Source organism: Protomyctophum bolini (assembly GCF_963924005.1).
Source record: "Protomyctophum bolini genome assembly, chromosome: 6".
NCBI lineage: Eukaryota > Metazoa > Chordata > Actinopteri > Myctophiformes > Myctophidae > Protomyctophum > Protomyctophum bolini.
In genome coordinates, this window is record NC_137867.1 from 32,907,610 (window position 1) to 32,927,604 (window position 19,995).

At 42.9% G+C, this 19,995-nt stretch overlaps 1 protein-coding gene across 1 annotated transcript in view; it reads left to right on the forward strand.

The window, feature by feature from the left end:
• The window catches only part of LOC308316974 (multivesicular body subunit 12B-like), a gene marked incomplete at its 3' end in the record, with an annotated part of 42,506 nt that extends 22,750 nt beyond the window's left edge, over positions 1-19,756 (forward strand). Inside the window, exons 7-9 of the mRNA XM_080765764.1 lie at positions 4,118-4,176; positions 18,796-18,851; positions 19,619-19,756. Coding sequence (XP_080621890.1) covers positions 4,118-4,176; positions 18,796-18,851; positions 19,619-19,756 — 253 coding nt within the window. The remainder of the gene's footprint in view (positions 1-4,117; positions 4,177-18,795; positions 18,852-19,618) is intronic.
• Between the last annotated feature and the right edge of the window lie 239 nt (positions 19,757-19,995).

Below are 19,995 nucleotides of genomic sequence, written 5' to 3' on the forward strand. Positions count from 1 at the left end.
AAGTGTCTTTTTTTTGTCGTTGCAGAAAATCATCAGTGTCAGGAATGACATGCATATCAATACACCTTGTATTTCCCCGCCCTATGCTTTGTAGTTCTACACTGCCATTTTATCACTCCTTTAATCAGCTCTTCTCACAGTGCACACGACTCTTGAATAGAAAGACACGGTGTCACTGTCACTGTGCTCTATGACAGATCTCCCATCTAAAAAAAACGTTAGAATACATAATCATTATTTTGAATTCTCCAATTTTATTATTCCACAGAATTCTAAAAAGTTGCAATATATATATTTATATTTGTATTTTAAAGCGTCTCAATTCAAACCAAAGGGATGCAAAGTGGCGGTGCCACAAACGATAGTGATCAGAGATGGGCTCGGGACTGTGCTCAAAGATTTTTCCAGTGATTTCAGAGAGATCCTCTTTTCAACACCTGACACTGAGCTTAAAGGAAGATAACGATGGGTGAGAAAAGCAGCACTGTCTGCACATGGAGGAAGGTGTGGAGATGTTGTCACAGGGAAGGCTGGATGCGTGTCAAAACAAGAGCTTCCAACTCTCTGTTGCAGCTCTGGCTCATCCCTCATATCGTTGCAGTTGGGCAGAAAACTTGTATCTCCATAATTCAAGTGTTTTAGTGTTTTCTTTCTTCTTTTTTTTGCAAATTAAAACCTTACTTCATCATACAAGAGTGTCACACAAAACATCATAATAAACAAGGAACGGTTTTGGACATACAAGGTTTCCACCCGATTGTGACGATATTATGCATAACTTTATACTAAAGCAATAAGCCACTAGAGGTCGCAGTGTATTTTAATGGCGCAGTGAGGCACGACGTGCTAGCGGAGTGCCTCTGACCATAACATACAAATATTAAAACAATTAAAACAGTTCTTAATAATTCACTTCAAGAACAACTTCTACAAGAAAGTAGTTCCTGCATGCTACCAGGAAGATCTTCCTGTTTACTCAGCCACTCCATTCAGGCTGTGTGTTACTGTTAGACTTTTCTCATGTAGGCTACACATAAACAGTAATTCCATATTCCATAGAAATTCATATATTTTTAACGCCTGATTTAGCTATTAAAACTCCTCACAAAAAGTTTTGAAACTTAACTTTGGTTCATTATTTCTCGAGTACAGCTTGTAAGCCCAGGCATTCGTGGACGCACTCCCACGTGCCGTTAGGGACAGGGTTAGTAATGCGGGCGAGTCGGCGGAATGGCGGTGCGTCGGAATAATTGGCTTCAGAATAGCAGACTTCGGAATGCTGGCGTCTAACCTCGTGGAATGAGCAACACAGTAGCGCCCCCAAAAATAATTGCCAAAAATATTGTTCTGTTGGCATTCATACTTGTTTTCAATTGCTTAGTGGATTGGATGATTGCACTCTACCATAGTAATAAGGAAAAAACAACACATGTTGGCCATTTTTACACTCAGTGTTGGGGAACTCAGTAGCGTGTGGAAGATCCATACACAGTCACAACAGCTTGGCACCTCCTCCTCATGCTGGTCACAAACCTAGCCACATTTAGCTGTGGGATGGCATCCCATTCCTCAACCAGCATTTGTTGCAAGTCAGCCAACGTGGTTACGGCACGGAGAACGATATGCAGATTGCTGCACAGATCATGGGCCATCTTTCCATGGGGGCAGTGTCATGGTATTGGGCAGTATCTCTCTCACAGGCAAGACAGACCTTGTCATCAGCCATCAGTCATCGGCGTTGCATGCTGAAAATTGTAGATGGACAAGCTCACAACAAGCTTGTAGATCAGCTATTTTCAGCGTGTGATGCCATGGTAGCAATCAGTCTTCACTCTCATCTTTGTATTGGTTCTCTGCTGACTAACTCTTGTGTATCCAGACAGTCTCACCAACGTTCTCTTATAGATTATTTTGTTCAAATTATGGCTTTATTTGCTTATTCCATAAGGAACAACATAAACATGCATATTCATTAATAAACGTTAAAAAAATGTGTCATCAAGGAATCCTTCGTGCCTCAGTGTACTGTACATAGTTGAACTAATGTGATTTTAACTTACACAGATTTCATGGGACCAAAAAGCTTTTGATCGGAGGTGTAATTGTGTAAATCTTTTAGGCCGTGTTCCCAGTTTCAGTAATTTGATGAGGAACAACACTATAATTGAATATTCAAATTAGGAATATCTGTCAATATGGCTCCCTTTGCCTGAAATGAGGATTAATTGTTGTCAAAACTCCAGTGGCCAACATAATATGAGCTCAAGCACTGTGGTTTATTATGAATCCACTTTGCCATGTTTTTGTTTTAAGAGTTATTGGTTTAATTGATTTGCCATATGTTACGCTCACCAGCGCACCTGAAATTGTATTTAGAAATCCCAGAGTTTTGGTTCTCTGCATCAAACAGATGGGTATGGTAACCCTAGTGGTTGACTGACTATAGAAAAGGATTGTATACATTATGCATGCTGTTCAGATTCTCTATTATTTAACTGCTACGTTTGCTTCTTACATACGTAGAGTGCACCACTCCCAGGAACAGCAATGTCCGTGTTAACCTATGTGACTATGTGACTATGAATACCAGTAGGGGCAAAAGTGACGCTGTTGTGCCAGAAACGGAGAGAGAGATATAGTGCTGCACTGTTGCCTGCTAATGAGAGAGAGGGAGAGAGGTGGTGGTGGTGGGGGGGGGGGGTCCAAATGACCTGGAGTGGTGTGATCCTGGAAGACACCTAGGATCACACAAATGGGTGCCTTAAAGTAGGGTTCCTCGAATGATTTAAAAAATATATATATTTCTCTTCCATTAAATATTATGCTTCTAATAGAAAAACAAAACAAAAAACAACATCAACCATGTTTATCGATGCTTGGGAAATGTTTCAATGCTCGGATAGGTATGCATTTTCTTTTCTTGGCAGAGTCAACCTTTGCAAAAGGTAAAGAGAATTCTTCACCGAACATGACAATCATCCCCACAAGATTGATGCCAACCTTTTAAAAATGCACCACTGGCCTGGATTTAACATGGCCAAATGCTGATGTAAACAAGGCAGAGGAAAAGTCCACCCCATCATTGCAAATAAATCTGAGTTGCAGACTTCATCTCATAAATACCACAACCTGCCAAGAGTCTTGTTTTATTGCTGTTGATGGAAATTATTGCATTTATTTATCTCATCCAAAGAGATAAGGCTTTGGAAGCCACAACTCATGCACGGTGGCTTCGCCCTCAGAACGCCATTAGTCTTCAATTTCAAGAATTTATTTGTTAACCCCGCTCAAGCTGAGATTGATTATGATATTCATAAACAGACCCACCTAAAAAATGCATGGATGCAGAAAACACGCTTTATTGTTTACAGCTCTAAATTTGCTCGAACTTGCAAAAATATTTCTTATCTTTTTCAACACTGTTGTATACCCCCCCCCCCCTCCTTCTTTCTTTAACTTTCTCAACCTATTATATACTCCTGTCCTGCTCAACTGTAGTGTTACCCTAATGCTGTTTCCAAGTACTTAGTTTTGCATGGTCAATTGGTCATCGTTAGACAGCGTCGTGGTTCATAATATCATTTTTTTGCTTCTTTTGCATTCAATGCTTGTCACATTATGTGGTTCTCCTGAAGCCTAGAAATTTCTAGCGCTTGCTGTGGATTTATTGATCAGTGGGGGTGAGTCACCGGGTGTAATTCATGATAGCTTGATTGATGAGGATTTCAATCTTTTATGGTTTGTTAACCTCAACTGCCCATGAAGTGCATTGCATGCTGTTTTCTGTAATACAAGGCCATAGAGTGGTACAACAGACTTCCCCTGAGTGATGGAATCTCTTTATTCATAAAGAATTAAGAAGACCCTAATCCTACATTGGTTAAAAGTAGTAAAATTACTATATGTAGTCATATCAGGTCTTTGTTGACTTAACATGTGAGTGTGGGTGTTTTCCTAGAGAATGACATAATTATTTACTGTACATATACTACTAGTACTACCACTAATTTGTTCACACTCCCAGCTAAATAAAATATCAATAGTCATAGCATGTGTGTGTGTGCATATTCATATTAATTGATTCTTAGTCTTATCATTGTTACTATTACCCCACCAGGAGAAGCAACAGCAGACCTGAGTATGAACATCAGGGCAGTGGTATCTACACCATTTCAGGTAAGCTGTTACACATACATAGTTACATACCAGTACATAACAGTGATGTGCGAACCCAAACTATATGCAGACTTTTGTGTTGTGCTCGGAGAGGAGGGCTGCTCATTTCATCCTGTTGGTGTGTGGTGTATGAAGACAACCCATCCGGGTATTTACGATCAGACGTCGAATCGGTGCCACCTACAACCATGAGAAGCTGAGGTTTATGGTGTTTATAAGCTATTTGAGCTAATAACACAACGTTCATTCGAACATTGCGCATGCGAGTGCTATGGACATGATATGCAAAGTGACCCTCTGCTCATAAAACGGTGTCTTGAGGACATGGCCCTTAAATCAAAGTCTTAAGTACTTTGTAGTGCTGTTATGCCGCTCTGTGTACCACTGTGTGTATACTGCAGCCCCAAATGTAGCCTGTGAACCTGGCTACAGAGCCTATAGCCTGTGAACCTTGCTACAGACCCTATAGCCTGTGGGGAACGTAACCGGTACCTATGTTCCCCAGGTTCTATGTTCCCCACCATGCAAAAAAGGTTATTTGTTCCCCACTTAGAATAAACCTAAACCTAACCTAACCTAGTAATTTTAGTAATTCTAGTAAGACAGTAAGTATTTTAGCAACTTAGTCTTAGTGTCTTTTAGTAGCAAATTCTGATTTAAGCTCAGTCTTTGAATAATCCATTGAACTTTAGGCCTGCCTCGGCTACTTAAACTATCTAGACTTAGCCAACTAAAAATTAACACTGGCATAAAATAAAATAAAACATAATTGCTCAGACTTTTTAACAAAGATGGCAAAAACAAACATTCTTTGTTCTGTACTTATACATACAATTGTATATTACAAAACACTGAAGTCCTTAAACCAGAAACCTAACGCTAACCCTAAACCCTAAGGTAAGTGGGGAACATAGAACCTGGGGAACATAGGGATGACCCCCTGTAACCCACCAACAGAGCAGATCCTATAGCCTGTGGGGAACGTATTTAACCGTGAGAGTCCATAGCCTGTTACCCTTATTTGAAGTTTTTCAGAAAACTTAGGTCAGGTCAGGATGGTCTAAATGGGTTAATCACATGATTCCACAGACAAAATGGCAAGCAGAATTTTTGATTGAATGACCTATGGTTCAAGAGTTATAGGCCAAAATATGAAGCACCGTGTTATAGGGGCGTCAGGCGGCCGATATGAAAACGTGTGTGTGCAAAGTTTCATGCCAATCAGACTGGCTGTGCCCAAGATTAGCTGCTCACAGAATAGTCTCACGTGGCCAGACTGTTGCCTCCTGCAATTTTCAAATGCTTCGGTCATACAGTCTGGACTCTGGAGCACGGAAACTCTGATCATGAGTAAAATATAAAGCGGAAGTGAAGCCTCCTTTCCACTTCCGTTTTGTCTTTACAGTCCCGCAAATTTATCCTAATATAAATAGAAATAATCTAAACTTAGCTTAAACTATAGCTTGCTGCTTTGCAGAAATATAAATAAAAAGTAATAATCTCTATAGATATTTTAGAATATATTTTTGTGAACGGAAATAGCAGCTTCCTTACTTGGATTTTAGGAGGTGTAGTTCCAGACTCTATATTGCATTCGGTGATTGTGGAATAGTTGTCTGGCTACGCAAGACTACTATTCACAGACAGACAAGACAGACAGACAGACAGACAAGACAGACAGACAGACTAACGGTCAAAATCATACCTGACCTGTAGTTCTGGCAAAGACAACAAGGTATCTCAACATACCTGGCCAATAAAAATATTCAGATTCAGATATATAACACGACACCATGATAGCCATTTCATAGCTTATTATTAGCCTATTTTAAGCCAATACCATACAATATAAAAGAGACCCTTTGCCCTTTTATGCCCTCCCACCTAACCCATATACTGGAATAGCTTCCCTATAGCTCCATATTCGGTCTCCCTCCGGTTTTCTTTCTAAACGAAATATCTTCGCTGAAAATAGCTGATCTATAAGCCCATTGCAGCCCACTGTGAGCTCGTAGATTGTCTATATTCGCTGAATGTTAGGTTTGAAGTGAGTAAAGCATGTTGTTCATTCTTTGCTAACATGCAGGTAATTCCACGACTCCATGCTTTCTGCATTGTGCCTTTTATACGCTATTTAATCTGCACACCTGCATGCAGAGACTTCTCCTCCGGTACTTGATGTACAAATGCTCCATGTCTATCTTTCATCACTGATGGGTACAGAGCTGTGCTTATCTGAACGAGTGAGCGCAGATCCCCAGAGGAGCTCGACATTACACTCAGGAGAACGTTTAACAGCTGTCAAAGATGATTCATCATGTGCCATGCTTTTACAGCTGTACCGTACGCATACTGTACTATATATCCCTTGTCTTTTTTATTTTTTTGTACAACAAATTCAAATTGAGTAGACTCTTGTTTACAATGGGCACGAGCCAAGAGTAATTCAAGCTAAAGCAAAGCTTAGCGTCATGGTCTGGTCCATGCAGTGAGAGAGACAGACTTGTGTACTGAGCAGCGGTTCTCAGACATTTTCAGCACATGGATGCCCAAATTGTTATGTATTTGGCCGCGGATCTCAATCTGAAATTAAGATCCTCTGCCAGAGACCCCCATAATTGATTATTGATTGATTAATTGATTTTTTCTTCTAGATTTTTCAAAATGTTTCAAAATCTCTCTCTCTCTCTCTCTCTCTGTCTCAACATTGGGAGCTTGTAGTTCGGCTATTTTTGATTAAGCGAACCATACAATATGGTTAGCGACAACGTGGTTAAACTGCTTTTGATGCTATATTAACTTATTTTGCTGAGAACCACTGCTTTAGATTGTGTGTGTGTGTGTGTGTGTGTGTGTGTGTGTGTGTGTGTGTGTGTGTGTGTGTGTGTGTGTGTGTGTGTGTGTGTGTGTGTGTGTGTGTGTGTGTGTGTGTGTGTGTGTGTGTGTGTGTGTGTGTGTGTGTGTGTGTGTGTGTGTGTGTGTGTGTGTGTGTGTGTGTGTGTGTGTGTGTGTGTGTGTGTGTGTGTGTGTGTGTGTGTGTGTGTGTGTGTGTGTGTGTGTGTGTGTGTGTGTGTGTGTGTGTGTGTGTGTGTGTGTGTGCGTGCGTGCGTGCGTGCGTGCGTGCGTGCGTGCGTGCGTGCGTGCGTGCGTGCGTGCGTGCGTGCGCGCGCGCGCGCGCGCGTGCGTGCGTGCGTGCGTGCGCGCGCGCAGCCTGGCAGGCTTTATCCAGCTGGAGAGAGACCCCATGCGGTGGTGCTTCCTCCTGCTAGACAGAGGCATAGCCATTGCTTAGACAGCCCAAGGTATCTCTGTTCTATTCTAGTCCACACTGCTTTGTATCTGCAATGAACGGAATGGAACAATTCTGCTTTGTTTCCATTTTTATGATATGTATCTATAATATGATACACTTCCATCTATCTACATATATATATTTTTTAATATATTTAATGTATTGGTAAATAATAATGACCTGTCCTTGTAGACCAGCTGTTTTCAAGTAACCAAAAAAAATGGAAATCGTAAATGTTTGAAAATAATGATTTTTTTTTTTCTTTCTTTCTTCTTCTTCTTTTAAATCTTTGCTTATAATTACATGCCCAAAAATAGTGATGCCAGGGTTAATGTAGTTTAATTTGCTATAATGCTTCTCCCTGGGCTATGTTAAGGTACGGTAGCAGTATTAAAAGAATTGATTGGAAGTTGATTAATACATCATTATCTCGCCATGGTAATCATGGTGAAAATGATGGTGTAAAGGACACCCTGAAGGAGCAGACATTAACGCACAGCCCAATGGTTTGTGGCATATTTGGTGTATGCTGCCTCCAGTGGGACGCCATTTGAGTGACAGTGAGGAACATGCAGATACAGCGCTCTGCCAGGAGTCATCATTTATCACCAGAGTCCCCATTACCTCCGAGCCTTTATCTCTCCCTGCGTCACTTTTTAGGATAGAGGATATAGAGTTCTGCAAAAGAAAAAAAAGAAAAACTGAATAAAAAGGAAAGAAAAGGCGCCCAGCTCTAAGTCCTCAGACACTGTAGTCACTCATGAACCTCAGAGCCCTGTGTAAATGAGAGAGGACGTAACATCCCTTCATTAACAATGTGATGGCCCGCAGACCAAGTGCGAGGTCGTAGCAGACAGCTTCTGTGTGTTAAGTGTGTGTGTGTGTGTGTGTGTGTGTGTGTGTGTGTGTGTGTGTGTGCGCTAGTGTGTGCACTAGTGTGTATATGTATGTGTGTGTGTGTGTGTGTGTGTGTGTGTGTGTGTGTTGACAGCTGGCCAGGTTCTAGTTGCTCTAAAACCATGTGCGCTCTGTCAGGGTTGTACAGGCGCCTTCTTTAGGATTGATGAATTGCCTGCTTTCTTGATTAAACCCTCCGTCACTTCCCAACAAAACAAAAACCCCAACATGCACGCACACACAAAAAAGAGCAGAGTTGTGGGGAGGAGAAGCTACCTGTCTTGGTGAGATCTGTCATCTGCTGCACTCACATTATGTACACATGTGATGTGCAAGTGCGTTGACATTTATTACCACGATATTAAAAACTAATTCACGTTTATTTTGCAGCCCGCTTTCACTTGACAGTTCAAGCTCATTTGAAAAGTTATGAAGTTTTCACAACACCCCCCCCCCCCCCTCCCCCCCCCCCCCCCCTCCGGTTTTTTTCTTTTCTTTTTTTGATCGATGCCAAGTTTATGTGCCAATTAGGTGAATTTCCCATAGGCGTTTCTTTTTTTCCCTCTTTTTTTACATGCAATTAAAAACAGACTTGGATTCATTAACTATGCCAGAAAGACATTACTTGCATGAAAACAAATAACGTACCGAAATATTCAACTGAAATCTACCTCCAATGTTTTCTTCAAAATGTCACAAATATAAGGTACAGCATGTGACAAAGCCGTGGCATTCTGTTGCGCTGCAGTCATACTACATTATTACCCAGGGTACAACTTATAGCGTTCAGCAGTCATCCACCTGATAAAAAGGTAAACCTAATAAAAAGTAATACATTTACATATCTATCGCATTAATCAAAAATAAATCCTGACATTGGCCCTGATCTAACGTAATATGGAGAGCAATTATTTCACTATCCATTAAAAGGACTTCAATTAACAGACGCGAGACAGTTCATCCTTTGGAGAGGAGGAGATAGGAGGAGGGGGGAGGAGACTCGAAATTAACTCTCGTTTGCAAAATATCGTGGCAGGGTGACAATGATTTTTGATTTTCAGGAAACGATATTAGAATTCTTATTAAACTATTTGCATCTGCTTTTAATTTGCCGCAAATAATTGGAAAATGCAATGGAGCTTTCCAATTAAAGCGCCACTCTATGCTGTTTAATAATACCCTCATAATATTATAGCTTATGAAATGACAGGTGAGTTGATGTATGAATAAAACATAAAGCCCCATAATAAGAGACAGGGGGAAAAAAATATATGAGACAGTTGTTGGGGGGGCTTTTAAATGCTCGATATAATTTGCATATATTAATCTCCTCTTTTCAGCCTTATCAAGTATTCCACTGTATTTGAAGTTAAAATAGTCGTGACAGGCAGGCGTACGCTTCATTTTTCCAAGGATTTATTACTTGTATAATTCTGGATCTTTAATAAGCCAATATGACTGATCCTCTGAGTTCTGTGGAATTTGGTTAATTGTTCCAGATGGTGCTCACTGATTATGCAAAATTACTTTCTTTCTCTTCTTTTTTCTCCCCACACCCGCGCCACCCCAACCACACCAATTTTTGATTGACTAACACGGAGAAAAAAGATTATTTTTGGCCCAGCACTTTCATTAAGAGGTTTCTCATCAGGTTTCAAACAAAAGTTCCATCTTACTGTATCTCCCTGTGTAGTTCTGGGCTAGGCTGCGTGGAGCGAGGCGATCAGCCGGCGCTTATCTCTAGCCATGATGGATCTGAACCCCTTCTGCACCACTGGGGCTATATTTTAGAATAACACAATTCTTTAGGCTGAGAGATTAAAAAACATAACCTCTGGATGGTGACACAAAAGTTATTATTAGTATATGTCGTTCTCTTTCTCACACTTTATCCTTGTTATCCTTTGTTTTGCTCTCTCCCTCTCTCTCTCTCTCTCTCTCTCTCTCTCTCTCTCTCTCTCTCTCTCTCTCCCCTCCCTCCCTCCCTCCCTCTCTCTCTCTCTCTCTCTCTCTCTCTCTCTCCCTCCCTCCCTCTCTCTCTCTCTCTCTCTCTCTCTCTCTCTCTCTCTCTCCCTCCCTCTCTCTCTCTCTCTCTCTCTCTCTCTCTCTCTCTCTCTCTCTCTCTCTCTCTCTCTCTCCCTCCCTCTCTCTCCTCTCTCTCTCTCTCTCTCTCTCTCTCTCTCCTGAGGGTTGATGAAATTGCTAACCAGTGGGGTTGGTCTTGCACTCACTTGCAGCTTGGGTTCTTCCATCCACAACTCACCAACATTCTGTTTTGCATCAGCTAAATTGAGCTGAATGAATCATTTATGGGAGTGTTATGGGGGAGGTAAGGGTGGATTTACTGCTGGGGATTTTACTTCGGATAGAGTGAGATTTGTATGAAACTGATTCTGATGTTTGAAGTGAAGCCAACGCTTGCATCAGGACATGAAAGGAACGCCCTTAAAACTTGCAATTTGATTGTGTATTCCTGTGGTCAGCATAAAGTGAAGTATACACAGCAGTGAGCAGTAGTGTTTTACATACACGCATGTGCGGACATGTGCACACAAACGCACGTATACAGTCACACTAGGTCCCAGAAAATGTCTACAGCTCATAACATAATTTCTGTTACCAACGGATGGCAAATGTCATCAATTTCCTGATTCGTGTAGAAGATACACAATGTAGTAGAAGATACAGAAGATGTAGAGAAAATCTTATATGATTCGTGTGGTTTCTGTATGCAACACACTATTGTTCTAGGTCCGAGCGATAACTTTTATGCCAGCTAAAGTAAACATGTTTTTGTAATGTTATCCTTTTTTTGTAACCTTTTCTGTAAAGTCCATTTTCTGTCCCTTTTCTGATGGGACAATATAATGTCCAATCAGGAGTGACATATATGTAATATAAATGGCAAGACAGGATTCATCAAAGAATACGAATACAGAATTCATCAACGAATGCATGAAGAATTCAAGACAGAATACATTTCCCAGCGGAATCCTCGCGGCTCGCGTCACACTTGCAATTTCTCAGAATTGTAATGTTATTATCATATAATTCTCCAATGGCTTTCCTCCATAGGGACCCAAAGGTTTAATTCCAAAATACGATCCTGGTGCGATTATGCCACATTTAGGAAGCAGTTTTATATAATTTTGCTGTAGGATTTCTTATCATCTTTTTCGACTAGGGCGATGAGGCCCTAAGGCATTTTTTGGACCCCTATTACAGTCAAATATAAAGCGACTTTGAATGGCTTTGCATTCGCAGGCCAGACTGGACTCTGGAGCCTCATCCCTCATTGCGTTCTATCCATCCCTGAGATAGAAGCAGTGCTCCATTAGTTTCAGTGTCCAGATATGGACGGCCTCAATGGATGGGCCTGTCACTGCTTCCTCATTTGCCCCATGTACAGCAGGGTTTGTTATCGCACATCTAATTAGAACTTGATAAAAAATATTTCACAAAAATCTAGTCATTAAATATAGTTTAAGGAGATTTATGGTCAAATATGCCTTAAAGATCTTTTAATGGCTCTGCTGACTTGTTAAGTTTGTTATTAATGATCTTCTAATACATACTGTGGTGCTGTGATTTAGAAAGCACAATGAGATTCTGGGAATGAAGTCGTTTTGGAAAAGGGCATCTGGGGCTCCCAGAAGCTACATTAAATAGTTGTGCTCAGACCTGGTTTGCAGAGAGCCATGTAGTCTTCTCTGTGGAAAAGTTCAAACAGATCAACCAATTTACAAAGACGGCAACCATTTTTGTGCTGTAGTCCGCAAAGTGAAAGAAAATCGCATGATTAGGAAATTGTTCTTTTATGACTGGACTAGTGTCAGTTAGTCTGTGTGAAATAAATCACCATGGCATATTTCTGGTATACTAATTAAAAACTGGTATTCATTGTCTGGCATGTGGACCGCAATTAATGTATGCAAAGGAATAATCGCTTTGTAAACAAATCCACATACAGTATATTCCGGCGTAACAAAATGAATATGCATCAAACTATGAATGCATTATACTAATATCAGTCGCCTGTTTCACCAGGAGAGTAATGGTGTCCTTATTAGCATAATTAATGACAAATGGCAGCGCAACATTGGTGGATTGGTTCAGCGGGATGATAAATTGGTGGATGCCCAGGTTAGTGGCTGCCAAGGAGGCCTCTTTGGCTGTCATCCCTCCTGCTTCCGCTCTGGCACAGTTCATTACTCACCGTGTGAGGTGCCACTTTACATTGCCTGGTACTGTGAGCGAGGAGAACTTAATAATGCCACCCACAACCACGCAGGGCCCGCTGCTTTGCCCACTGTCCAGAGGGCAAGTTGCTCCGAGAGGGCTCAGGGTTTGGAGGTGGAGGAGCAGCGTGGGACCCATCTCCTACAGTCCAGCTGCTCTGATGCAAACAGATCACATGTCAGTCACTACTTCAGGGGAGCACAGAGCCATACGACCCGTCTCCAGTGTTGCTGAGTGTTCTTGTTAGGATTTCTGGGGTTCTCCACATCCCCTGCATCATTACGGGTTAGTTTGCCCACAGAACCGCTAATTAAGAGGGGATTTGTGTAATTGTGCCTTCTGCTGTGTCCCATCCGGCACATGCAATTTACTGTCAGCCCTCTGCCAGCTTTTACACTTGTCCAGAGAGGCATACACCATTTATACAAACACACGCATGTGCAGCGGGCGCCTGTGTGCATGCGCACACGCACGCACACACACATTCTGCTGCACATTTACCAGGAGCCACAGCTGGGAATGGATGCCGATGCCATGGCAATGTCTTAAGACGACTGTGGTGCTGATTAAAGGGTGATTGTCCATTTTAATGTCTCCCAGTGATTCTCCAGAATAAATACACGGCAACACGAGTTCATTTGAAAAATGAACGCGTTGTACAAAGTAGAGGATTTATTATTATGAAGCAGTAATCACTCTGCTGTGTCTTATGGTATTGCTTCTAGCTGCTGTATTTACATACTCAGCCTGTAGGCTCCATGTCATTTCTATTTCTGTCTTGAGTGTCAGTGCCCATATTGTGCATATTGGAGAAGTTCTCACACGCACGTACAGTACACCTCCTCAAAGCATTCTGTGTTCAGCTGAAGTGTTTGTGGCCAGCTCACCATAGGTGCTGCTGGCTCTGTCTACTTTCTGGAAGACTGATGGACCAGTGCCCGACTGGGACTGCCTTCTGGCTCCCTACCCACAACCAGATTTCAAGGACTGCTTGTCACAGATGGAAACATAACTGGGTCGTTCTACATAAGCATGCCATTTTGTAGCCTTATGATGATACTAGCAACAATTTTACTTGCCTTCTATCAGTCTTGATAACACAGTACTGTATAAAAGTAACACAAATGGAAATGGGCGGGGGGGTTAATCTGCTTTAATATGATTTTAGCCACTGATCTAAGAGCTCACATCACAAGTGTGTGTGTGAGTGTAATTGTGTGTGTGTGTGTGTGTGTGTGTGTGTGTGTGTGTGTGTGTGTGGCTGGTTGGTGATGCCTTTTGCACTATGCAGTCTTCACACTAAGAATAATGGACATCCCATATGTATAAAATACAAAAATAATTCCATGTATATTAATACAAAAAAATTACTGATACTGTTTAATTTTGCCAGATCATGAAAATAATAGTAATAGTAAGCTTTCATAGAACTCCACTCTCCCTTGCTATGTAGTCCTCTGCAAGCCCCCCTTCAGTTATTCTCTGTAAACCTGTGTTGCATGGCTCCATAGCCTCTGTAAAACTGTGTTGCATGGCTCCATAGCCTCTGTAAAACTGTGTTGCATGGCTCCATAGCCTCTGTAAACCTGTGTTGCATGGCTCCATAGCCTCTGTAAAACTGTGTTGCATGGCTCCATAGCCTCTGTAAACCTGTGTTGCATGGCTCCATAGCCTCTGTAAAACTGTGTTGCATGGCTCCATAGCCTCTGTAAACCTGTGTTGCATGGCTCCATAGCCTCTGTAAAACTGTGTTGCATGGCTCCATAGCCTCTGTAAACCTGTGTTGCATGGCTCCATAGCCTCTGTAAACCTGTGTTGCATGGCTCCATAGCCTCTGTAAAACTGTGTTGCATGGCTCCATAGCCTCTGTAAAACTGTGTTGCATGGCTCCATAGCTGCCCCGACGCCAACCTACACATTGATCCAGTGTAATCCATCCATACTAATGATGATACAACTCCCGTGTATTAAAGGGACATTTTCAAAAAAGCTGATATTTTTAATACACAAATAGTTTTGCGGTCCTTTGATGTTGTTTTGGGTCATGGGTTTTCAGTGGGGTGGGGGGGTTGATGCAGATATTATTGTGTGAAAAAAATAACTGCATACAGCCTGACTAGCTGTCAAGAGAATAGCGAGGGGAAAACCACATTCATGCACAGGAGAGACTATTGAAACGGCTTTCACACATCAGGGAGAAAATAAAATAAAAATAGATAATCTGAATTTATTCCTCAACATCATTTCAGTATCCATGTTCTATGTTAATTGAATCCCCAGTAAACATTTTAATAATTCAAAAGTTACTCTTTTTTCCATGGGAGATTATCAGTATCTTTCAGAATCTTTATTTTCCCCGTTTCCTTTCAAACTTCCCTGCTCTGTCTGGAGGGTTTTGAGAAAAGATAAAAAGAAAAAGAATGGGTTTCACAGAGCCATAGTCATTAAAAGAATCTGAAAATAGCAACTTGCTATCATCTGTTCTCATAGCACGGGTCAGGAGCTCTGACACCTCCAAAATTCCTCCTGTCAGGGTAGGGGGCCATTTGTATTCTCTCTCATTAGGCAATTTGACTAATGACCTGCCGGGGCTGCGGAGCTACTGAGGGACCCGGAGCTCGCCGGCCTCTCCTCCTGCAACTGCCTGAACACACACCCTCTATTGGAATGGCACAGATGGCATGCCCGGGCGACAAAATAAACTACAATATGTCTCCGAGATGCTGTCAGGGCCTGGGCACTATTTCTCATGTCAGAGCCGGGCTAAGGGCTGTGAGTGGGCATAGGGGGGGTCCTCTACCAGCTTCTCTGTTGATCTACTCACCATTATACAGTGGAGGTGACAGAGAGAGAGAGGGAGAGATAGGGCCCTGCAACTGGAATAGCATTTCCAGGGTCTGCATTAAGATTCCATCTCAAATTGAGAGTCACACCGACAGAGAATGTATTGCGTGTATGTGATGTCAAGGCTGGCTACACAGGAAAGGGTGGAATACGCAGAAGAAATGCATTCCACAATCTTCCTAAAGCTCTTCTTCTATTGAATACTTTATTAGTGTTTAGTGGTGTGTGTGTGTGTGTGTGTGTGTGTGTGTGTGTGTGTGTGTGTGTGTGTGTGTGTGTGTGTGTGTGTGTGTGTGTGTGTGTGTGTGTGTGTGTGTGTGTGTGTGTGTGTGTGTGTGTGTGTGTGTGTGTGTGTGTGTGTGTGTGTGTGTGCGCGCGCGCGCGCATGCCTGCACCCACCTGGTTTCCACACATCTATGAGGTATAGATGTTGTTTGGCCTTTCTCACTTGATTCAAGCATCTGACGGATTCACCTGAGTAATCATAGTGGACAGAGATCAATGCAATTCTGCTGAATTAGTGAAGTGTAAAATAAAAGTTCATCAACATTCTAAAGGTGTTACTCGTTGAGTCGTGGTTCAGGTAATATGGGGTATGCTCGATCACCCACGCACATTTTTCCATCAGTCAATGTCTCGGTACCAATGCGCACACACGCGAGTGTGTGTCTGTCTGTGCGTGTTTCTGCCTGTATCCCTGATGTGTGTGCGTGTGCGATCAAGGGCTTGCATAGGTGCGTGTGCTTGCGTATGTGCGGTACGCATGTGTGCGTGTCTGTGGAGGGGTGTGTTACTGTGTTTGTGTGTCTCCGTTTGTCTGTCTGTGTGTGTGCGTGGGTGTGTGTGTGTGTGTGTGTCGTAGAGGGTTAGGAGGGGTGGGGTTGTACCTGGGTATGTGTGTGCGCCCATGTGTGCGTTAGAGCCCCAGAGATACGGCGTATGCGGTGGCGAGTGGGACCACTGGCGTCCTGGGTTGACAGTGCATCCAACAATGGAAGAGTGAGGGATTAGTGCTCAGCCCGGCGTACGAGGGAGCCCTTCCCGCCCTGAAACAGCCATTCATCTGGGCCCGGGGGCTGGAGATGACAATGCAGCCATTGCTCATCGCACCTGACGGAGCCATTAATAAGGCAATGATCCACACGGGGCCCGTGCTGACTCCGTTCTTTACACTACCATCACTCAAGCCACAGGGTCCTCCTTACTTAACACCACCTCTGTGCTCATCAACACCACCGTCGGACTCGTCATCATCATCATCATCCACTCCTCTGTGGAACCAAAATTCCAGGCAGATGTTGCAATAGTTGCTACATTTAGATAATCCAAATACGAAATACGTATCCAATTCCCAATACTCCGGTGCACTCATGACTTAATGGGCTGTATCCTGGCCATTTGAGCAGCTAAGAGCATGTTTCATACTGGGACTCCCAGCTAGAAGATTGGATTTACATTATTTTTGCCCTTTGCACCTCCAGATTTGTCCCCTGCATGGTATCCATTTCTTACCGAGTGCAGTCGTCTCCTGCACCTCTCCATTTGTCTGGGTGTACGATAGGCTATCTCGAGTATAGATGGTGGTTGAATACAAAGTGAGATCTGATTTTAAATGTAATCCTTGAACAATAAAGAAGCTCTCTGGCCTTCGGCTCTATACATTCATCTGTCTGTTCCACGCAGATCCATCAATGGCGACAATCTCATGCTTCCCATTGCTGGGTATTGATTCAAATGTACCCCCCCCCCCCCCCCCCCACCACCACCACCATCCCCACCAACCGCCGCCCTCTTTGCCTGGTGTTGTGTGCTCCCAGCGACACAGTAGCACATGTTTATTCACTTGTTTTTATGGGCTTAAACAAGCCATCATATCCACCCAATCACCCTTGCATGCTACTCCAGGTAGCCCCACACCCAGAGCTGTTGCTAAATGGTGGTTGCACGGAGTTCCATGTCAAAGCCAGGGCATTGAATGGCCTATGGGTGAGTGTAAATGGGTCCTGGACGCTAGTCTCTCAGTCCTTGCAATTCTCTAATGCAGCAGATTTACTGTAGGAGATGGTAGTTCAGGGAGCCAGGAAACGGAATAGGTTTTCCTCTAGACGTGGTCGTGAGGGTCATGCTTTGATTACAAAGATCACATTGTAGTGCATTCGGGTGGAAAGTGCAGAGCTATGGATCTGGGTAATAGCCTAGAAAGGAAAGCAAGTCACATAAGTGTCAAAATGAAGGATATGTAAAAAGTTCATAGTTTTAAATACCGCTGTGAGGTGGAAAGACTAAGAGAGTGTCAGTTCCAAAACCATGACTCATGCACAGCTTTGGCTTACATTTATGAGTTCCTTTTCCTGTGCCAGCAGCCTGATGGACTGGAGGTAAAAGAACACCAGTTGTGGAAGCTTGGCCTCTCGCTATCCGGGGGGCTCCTGTCGGAGCCAACTGCAGCGACAACGTCAAGAGTTTTGTGCTTCCTAAATTTGGACTTCCATAATGAATTTGAGCAGCTGTAGTTTCCCCTCCTCAGCCTGGAAACAAGAGGCTTTGTGTCCCTTGTCATCCTGTGTTAATTTGGGCTCTAATGTATTTTATAAACAAAGGCCTGCTCTCTAGCCTGACAGTCGTGACACCTTGATTCCAGTGCAGGGCGCATGCAGCACCGGGTCACACCATTAATAATCAACTGGCAGCCATCACACCATTTTAACCACGATCATTATGATAAAGGGCATACACTTAATTACAGGCCTGCTTAATTATAGCTCTGTTGAAGCTCGTTTGTTTGGTCAAATGCTAATTATACCACCACGCTCTTGGCAAGTCCCCATTTCAATCCACTTTTTTTCCCTTTTTTCATCCCCGCTGAACATTGTGGCTTATTTTCATGCAAATTTGATATCCGGTGATTTTCTTTCTTTATTTTTTCGTCTTTCTGCTTTTCTGCGCAAGGGTGAGCGCGTCTTTGTTTTGGAGGTGAACATCTCTCAGACAAGACAGAATCAGGAATAATCAAGAGTAATTAAACTGGAAGATGGGCTGTGGAAGAGCTGGGTGGAGAAGGGAGTGGAGGTGCTCAAATACGGCAGAGAATAAAAAGCCTTTCATCTTGCCAGAGAGAGGGAAGGGCGAGGGGAGGCAAGGGGAGGGGAGGGGAGGGGAGGGGGTCTGGGGTGGCAGAGGATACTGATAGCTCTGCTATTTTATACTCCAACGTGTTGAAATACTCCGAATGAAATAGAGGGAGATTTATTGTTTTTCTATTAAGAGAACAACAATAACAAAAAATGTCAAAATATACTCCCCATGCATTTTTCTACTCACACCCTGTTTTTCTTATCTCTTTGCAGCCATGGATAATGTGCCCTTTGGGATCTCTGAGAAATTTTGCAGAACCCCCAGTGAGGTGAGTGTAACTCATTTCAAAAATAGTTGGTCTACAAGCTCACAATGTATTCCGAGTTGTAAACTTTTTAGATCTGCATTTTATATATATATATATATATATATTTGAAAATGATTGACAATGACATTTTCAATTATGATTACATGCCCCGGAATAGGGTCGCAAGGTTGGAACAAGTGGTTAATTATTCTATTTTCAGGACTGGGACTTAAGTTCAGTTCCAGCTTACAGTGGTCATAATATTCACCTTTCTTTTATTGTGCTGCTTTGAGTCAGTCATGATGGGCTACATTACTCACACTGAAGAGCTCAGTGCTCTTCAGTGATGGCTAGTCTATGTTATTCTCACAGTATGTAGCCTGTATTACTCTCTCCGGGTCATGAACTTCAATCAGCTCCTCCAGCTCACTCTACACCACTACCCTCCTCTCTTCATCTCTCCTCTCACCTGCTGCCTTATCCTCTCCTCTCCTCTCCTCTCCTCTCCTCTCCTCTCCTCTCCTCTCCTCTCCTCTCCTCTCCTCTCCTCTCCACCAGTGTAGAGTGAGTGATGAATGCGTGCAGTCAGGCAGAGCTGGCTCAATGCAGTCCATTTGGCTGGCTGGCGGCGGTTGTCACTATAGCCCCGTTTGTATTGACACAGAGCGAGAGAGAGGATTAAAGATTTTAAGCATGCTTACTTAGCCATGAGCCTAACCGCCATGTTCCTTGTTTTTTTTTCTTCTTCTTCTTCTTCTTCTTCTTCTTCTCCTTGCTTTTGATTTCAGATGCAGCGAGTCAATTTAATGGGCATTACGATCAAATCCCTGGCAGAGATCGAGGAGGAAGTGAGTAGGGGCTGCAACGCTCGGCTGCCACTGACGCCGCTGGCCCAGAATGCAAAGCAAACGGTCTTGGGATTGTAATTAAGTGTCTGAGACGGCGAGGGCCCTGTTGGCTCCACTAAGCCCCGATTGAATAAAAGCATGGCCCCGTCTAGGCTGCCGTTCTCTGTTAAAAGCGTTGTGTCCTGTTCCAAAACACTTGACTTTTATTCCCCAATTGTTCTCTGAAACGGCTCAATTGAATGTCTCTCACAGTGCTTTGGTTTTTCGGGGAACTTTGCAGTTTTCCTGTTTAAAAAATTCCAGAGTTCCGGTAGCCT